This window comes from Erpetoichthys calabaricus, chromosome 1 (assembly GCF_900747795.2).
Source record: "Erpetoichthys calabaricus chromosome 1, fErpCal1.3, whole genome shotgun sequence".
Taxonomy (NCBI): Eukaryota; Metazoa; Chordata; class Cladistia; order Polypteriformes; family Polypteridae; genus Erpetoichthys; species Erpetoichthys calabaricus.
Window position 1 is genome coordinate 244,616,881 of NC_041394.2, and position 7,487 is coordinate 244,624,367.

The window sequence follows — 7,487 nt, forward strand, 5'->3', positions numbered from 1 at the left end:
GACAAGCTGCAAACAGCCGACTATTCCATCCCCCCACCGACTTAGAACGTGCACGAACTTCTCCCAGCTCATGCCTTGATTGATTATCTGGGAGTGAAGTGGAGTTTTAGAGTGGAAATAATAGATTATTTGGAACACACGCATTTCATGTGTGTTCCGTTTCTACAGTAATCTGTGTAAACACATTGTTAAAACAGAAACTTTTTCATTCTTTAGTAATAAATGTTACAAAGTATAGGCATAAACTATAGAATGTGTGAAGCCTGAAGTCCAAATATCAAAGAAATACTTTCACGAAAGGTACAAATATAACAGAACAAGTGCACTTTTATTCAAAAATATAACTGCAGAAAAAAAAAAAGCCGCCTTAGTGGGCAACATTGACATTCCTTTACTACGACGGCCCCGTGGCGCAACAGTATCAGTTGCTGACTGGGAATCAAAAGGTCACGAGTTCGATCCTACACAAATCCCTTTTGAGAAGTGAACTGCTCATATTTTTACTATTTTAGAATAAAAAGATACATTTGATTTCAGTCTGTAACAGCCGGTGTAATTTATGAAATTTGTAAAGGTTAGCTTTGTTTTTGTTTTATTCACTTTTCATTCTCTCAGTCGAGTTCAGGATCCTTCCCTATCCCATCTGACACTGCTGTTTTCACATACACTGCAGAGCTATAGCGCGTCTTTATCACGATTCATACGACCACGTGTTTTTTTTCCCCCCAATCTTGCCAGTCCCCACATGTTGCTGTGTGCTGTTTCTTTTGTACTACAGGAATGCAGAGGAAAGCATAGGAAAGAGCAGTAACTTCAGCGCTATATGCAGTCATCAGACACTCCCCATCTGACACTGCTGTTTTCACATAAAGTCGCGCTATAGCTCACCCAAGGAGCGCCCTTCCTACATTTACGACATGTGTACTTGTTGCAGTGTACACACCTCTCTGTGCTATGGTTCCTATTACACTGAACAAGCACCTGTAATTTGCAGCTCTATTCATTATCTCAAAATAAAATTTGTGACGTTTTGAAGAAATCATTTTATGACGCGAATAGTACCAATCAGAAAACATCGTTGAAGTAATGCAATATTATTTGAAAATGAACAACGTCAGATTGGGTGTGATTTATACTGGCGCTGTTACTTAGAGTTGGATCAGAAGCTGAATAAGCACCTGTTCTGACTCTAAGTAAAAAAGCTTGAATTAATCAACAGAAATAACCACAATCAACATTTTAAACTTAACGATTTACAGTGCATACCAATTTATACATTTTATGTCCATTTGAGGCTACAAAGAAAAAAAAAAAACACTTCCTCCCCAGCGGGGAATCGAACTTGGGTCTCTATGGCGCGGCAGGGCTGCCGTGCTCTGAGTCAGCAAATCTCAGCGTTACGCCACAGAAGGTGTTGTGACATCCTTGAACCTTTTGTGAAAATGTTTATTTGATGTTTGGCCATTAGGCTACACACATTCTATAGTTTATGCCTATATTGTGTAACATTTATTACTAAAGAATGAAAAAGTTTCTGTTTTAACAATGTGTTTACACAGATTACTGTTGAAACGGAACATACATGAAATGCGTGTGTTCCAAATAAAGATCTATTATTTCCACTCTAAAACTCCAGTTCAGTCACTCCCAGATAATCAAACAAGGCATGAACTGGGAAAACTTAGTGAACGTTTTGCGATGGTGGGGGATGGAATAGCTGGCTTTTTGCTGCTCGTCTTAATCGGCACATTTAGAAGACAAAAGAGAGGTGAGAACGGTTTTAAGGTGGGCCGGATCTACGAGTTTTTTCGTAGACTCTGGTAATTCTAGAGTTAAAGGCTTTAGTCATTTTATTACCTTTTTTAACAAGAGAGGGGGAAAGTAGAAAGTAGGTAGTCAAAGACTGTTAGATTTGTCAGAAAGCTTACATCTTTGTAAGTCATTGTCAATAACTACTTTAAAGAGTGTAAAATAACGCATACATTCCTGAGTTCTTTGATGACTGAATTTGCAACGCGTCTTTCTCATTCTAATATAACAGGAAGGTTAAGATTCCTACAGTTAATCTAAATTAGACTGCAATTTAGTAATGTAGTAAAATGATCATATGGAAATAGTGTTTTATCTATTACTGCTTCAGAAAAGGATATTAAAAGGTGACCCTGACACTACTCCATAGATAGGCAAAATGGTAGTCTGGTAGATCACAAGACAAGGGAATAATCGATATATGTAGCCAGTGGAAGCAGGAGATTGAATACAACCCTTACAAGTCGGACCTAATCTTTTTTGAGCCCTATTTTATTGAAAGTGATGTTTATGATACAACAGGGACATTTACATCCAAAGCCTGAATGTAAGAAAGTGCATTTTTGGAGTCTGCAATCAGTGTTGCATTAGTTAACATCACAATGTAAGATCTCAAGCCTGTATTCTCAGATAATTTACAAAAACAGTCTATTTGTATTTTTTGGTTTGATGTCTAATGTTGTCATTAAGGAAACAAACGGCCTTCTGTCCAGTGGGAAAATTTGCCATTTTCTTTTCCAAATGCTGCTTCTCATAGGCATGCTTGGTGGATGATTAAATTTACTGTAGGTTCTCCACAAGCACAGGTTGACATGGTCAAAAAGAAATTGGAGAAGTGTGTATCTTTTCCTATATGTCTTATTTTGTCTGCTGTTCACTGTGGAAATTTTGCATAGAAAAACAAAAGGCAGACTGAATTCCTTATGATTGGTCAAATACGTTGCACACAGCTGCCACCCTCTTAGTGCTATAAGGGGCTAGAACAATTTCACTGCCACTCTATCCATCTGTCTAGCCATTACTGAACCTACTTTATCCAGTTCATGGTCACACATGGCGAGAGCCTTTCCTGACAACACTTTGTATAAAGCAGGAACTTCCTCTCTTTTAAATAAACTGGAAAAAGTATCTTTTAGTATTTCCGAATAGATTATGTAATGTATTTTATTTTGTTTTTTCAAACCACTTGAGTATTAATATTTTTCCAGTTTCTCCCTATTTGTAGTTCAAATTAGATACATAGGTAAATAGAACAAAGAAAGTTGATTTGGCCCCAGGAAGAAATTTGGCTTTTTACAGAAGCGCTTTAAATAAATGCATAAAGAGATAGATAAGTAAATAAATAAATAAATACATATACACACTATGGTAAGAACACATACCAGCAAGAACCAATAGCTGAGCTGCCTTTTAATTAGCTTGTGGATTCGGTGGGCCTCCCTTGAAGTGATGTTTCCAGCCCAGTACACCACAGCATAGAAAATTCCACTGGCCATGACAGAGTTATAGAAGATGTGAAGGATGTCACGTCCCACATTAAATAACATAATTAAAGTAATACATGTTAAGTTTCTCTTGCTTACATGAAATTGAATTACATCTGAAATGCTAGTCTCTTCTTTTAGAGATTACTTTTAGCAACCATGCCTATTCTTTGTAAAGTGTACAGTGTATATAACACCAATTCATTCCATTGTGCTTCTGCTTTATTCCTTCCAATTTTGTGCTCAATATGATATTGCTTAGCTACTTTTGTACTTGGTTTCATAGATTCTAAATGAGTTAAAACAGTGAGGTCTGCACATTCTCAGCATATCTGTACCAGTTTCCTTCCTTATACTCTGATTTTCCTCACACATCCCCAAAGATGTGCATATTGGGCTATTAACAATTCCATATTGGCCCTGTGGGAATATGTTTGTGAATGAGTGACTGGGCCCTGCAGTGGACTGGTGAAACCCTCCCCGTTCATGGCTGTTTTTCTGACTTCTGCCCATTGCTGCTGGGATAGATTCCCCAACTACCACCATGCCAAATTGTCTTTCAGCCTATCTCACCCTTATTTAGATAAGTACACCCTATGAGAAGAACATAAGAGTCATAGTTGACTCATTACCATGTACATCAAGACAGCAATCAAGTAAGCTAGAAGGATGTAATGTTTAAGTTATATAACACACTAGTGAGGTCTCACATGGAGTACTGTTCAGTGTAGTGCTAGAAAGAATCCAGAGAAGAGCGATGAGGCTTATTCCAGGGCTGCAGGGGAGATTAAAGGATTTAAACCTTTTCAATTTAAGCAAGCAGAGATTAAGAGGTGACATGATCGAAATGTTTAAATTATGAAAGCAATAGTATAGTGGATCCACTAAGAATGTCCTACTGCTAGTGCTGTATCAGAAGCATCATAGAATTACTTCTTCCATCCATCCATTTTCCAACCCGCTGAATCCAAACACAGGGAGCCAATCCCAGCCAACACAGGGCACAAGGCAGGAACCAATCCCGGGCAGGGTGCCAACCCACCGCAGATAATTTCTTCTTAATATGCTATAATAAAGTTCCATGAAATAGAAGAGAAATAGCAGTATACAGTACATGTTTTCATCCTTTTAAACTTTCTTATCCTACTTGGAGTTTGATCTCTAAATGATCAGATCATTTTAATAGGTAATAATTTTAGAAATATTAGCACAGTGAGCAAAATAAATAGCAATATTAATAGAAAAATTTAAAATAGCAAAATGTTTGTAATAATAATAGCAATAATATTAATAAAATACTGATAACTAAACAAATGAAGAAATAATAGCAAGGGAAAATGTAATTAAATAGTACCTGTACACTTAACATACACAAAATGTATTAATAATAGTTTTTGTTAATTTTTCTAATATAAGCCATATAGTGTAACTGACTTCTGGTCAATTGCATACTCCAAAGAATCAGTGTATAATAATATTCAAGTCTTAAGGCATTAAAGTACAAAGCTAGTTTTTTTTTAATATTGATGATAATAGTAATAGTAATTATTATCATAATAAACATTTTGAACACAAATACACATTTACATTTAGAAGAGCTTTAATTGTATTCTAATATAAATGTTTTTAGGCTAGCCATTACTCACTGAACTAATGTACTTGCCTTGTGTGTTTTACATTCTTCTGATAACAATAAAAACTCCCCATACAGGACAAATTCAGTCCTTAAAGCTGACCTCTAGAAAGCAAACAGCATTTTAGGTGGGTTGAATAAGCTAATGTAATTTTCAACACACACTTTAAGTTACATTGGATAAAAAATACTTTATTGAATTTCTGCTTTTTCTAGCTATGCCAATAAATTATTCCCTTTTTCTTGTAACTTTTATAATTTGGGAAAATACAAACATGATGGCCCTGATACAGTAGCTTTTTTTTCTCTTTGGCACTGTGAAGTATCCACTTTCTGACTAGATATTAAATACACTTTAGTCATTTTAATCTGCAGTGTATTTTCATTTTTGAACAAACAGTAGTCATTTTCTGTATGCATTTTCTACTGACTTTCAAGTGTCTTTGTGGGTTTAATCGATTACTGCAGTTTACCCTTGAACAACCAAACATGCTTGTTTGCGTGGTTTGGCTACTGTAAATTAGCCTAGTATGAATGACTGTCTCCTTCATGTCTAATTTTTTTGCATATTAAAAAAAGGCAGTGTCATAAAATGGATGAAGGAATGAACAACAAGGTACATATATCTTCTTATAGGGTGTTTATAAATAATTGATGCATATTTTCAGTATAACATTTTAAGATATCTTTTAATGGTAATGATTTTAATGGTTGACATTAAATATAGAATTGTGTGTCCATTATTATTTACTCAAAGCTACTGTACTAACTTGTATCTTAATTTTACTAATGAAAGTTATCCATTGTTATGCGTTTATGCTAGCTAATGTATACAGTATGTCATATGTATGTACCATGTGCTCTGGAGTCACAAAAAATAGAATAGAATAGACTGCACTCTAATGCCTTAGGTGTGTGTTTACACAAGTAATTGTTCACTTCAGCTGTAATGCTAGGCTAAGATAATGGAAAATGTAATTAAATAATCCTGGAAATGACATTCCTCAATTTTATTATTTTTCAATTATTACATACCTCCTTAATATGCATATAGTTTAATGTCATAAAAACTACACATAACTCATTATGAAAAGCATCTATGACTGTGATGGATTATTTCCATTTATTTCTTTAGGGTCATAATCCTGGAAGATGATCTAGAAAAAATGATGGTTACAAAAGACCCAGAAGAGAAAACATGTTCATTGTATCTGGACTTGGAACAGAAACTAAGTTTTATTCATCCTCATATGAAGGCAAGCACTAGTTGCTGGGAAGAAGCTGTGTCTTTAATAGACAAAATGGTGCGCAGAGGAACTGACCCTAAAGGTAGCATTTACTCTGGGCACTGTGGTTGTTTCTTTATATTTGGACTGTTATCTGTAGAATTTAACAGAGCATTTTATTACTATAAAAATAATACATATATTATTTAATTATAAGTAAGAATATTATTAAAACAACCATTAATGATTAATTTAGCTGTGATAAAAAAGCCAGACTTCTTAACACTAGAATCCTTGAAGCCTACGAAAAAACTCATAATCCCGGCCCACCTTAAATTCCTTTGTACTTCTCCATCAGCATCTTTTTTGTAAATGTGTCGATCAGCACAAGCAGCAAGCAGCCTGCTGTCCCATCCCCCGCCTTGACGGAGGTCAACTCGAGCAAAAAGTTCTCCCAGCTCAAGCCAAGGCTACTTGTCTGCGCATGAAGTTCCTGGAGTTGTATAGAGTAAATAATAAAGTATATCTTTCTTTGGAATACATGCATTTCATGTGTGTTCTGTGTCTGGGTAAGTGTAGGATGAAGGGAAACGTGAGGCAAGAAATGCTGAACACATACCTAAAGCAGAAACTTTTCCCATGTTATACTAATAATGACATTAAGTATATAATGTGTGAAGACTTTAGTCCAAATATCAAATAAACATGTGTGCTTTTATTCAGGAATATAACCAAAGAAAAAAAAAGCATTTGATTTACATGTTGCTGTCAATCGACAGGGAGTTTATACGTGTTCTTGAATGGTGCAGAGGTAAGAACCACTGCCTTATAACCCAAAGGTTCTGAGTTCCAGACCGGGGACTCCGCATTTTGAGTAGTGAGCTGCTAGTATTATTATTATTATTACTACTACTATAATATAATAACATACATTTGATTTGAGTCTGTAACACCTGGTATAAATTTTGGCTACTTGTAAAAGTTAGCGCTTCTTTTTTTATTATACAATTTTATTCTCTCAGTGATGTTCACATGGTACAATGAACTTGCCTCTCCCTTTCTGATTTGATGGCATTTATCTCCATTCTTTTCATAAGAGCAGTGATGACCACAGTAGATGCTGTAACTGATACCTGCTCAGAACTATTTGTTGTACCGGCAATCAAAGATACAATGTTCCATGACCACTATTGGACTCGACAAAGGCAGGACCATAACAACAGACGGCTTCTACACAGCACTTTTGCTGGCTAATAGACTGCTGCACCGGTAAGAGCTGGTGTAAAGTTTTGCTACCTGGTCATCGTTGAAGGAATATAAACAGACACACACGCT

General features: G+C 35.6%; 1 protein-coding gene across 4 annotated transcripts in view; it reads left to right on the forward strand.

Moving 5' to 3' along the window:
- Positions 1-7,487, forward strand: part of vezt (vezatin, adherens junctions transmembrane protein) — an 89,069-nt gene that overhangs the window by 53,000 nt on the left and 28,582 nt on the right. For all 4 annotated transcript variants that reach the window (XM_028813433.2, XM_028813443.2, XM_028813468.2 and 1 more), the window contains exon 9: positions 6,062-6,255. In XM_028813433.2, coding sequence (XP_028669266.1) covers positions 6,062-6,255 — 194 coding nt within the window. The remainder of the gene's footprint in view (positions 1-6,061; positions 6,256-7,487) is intronic.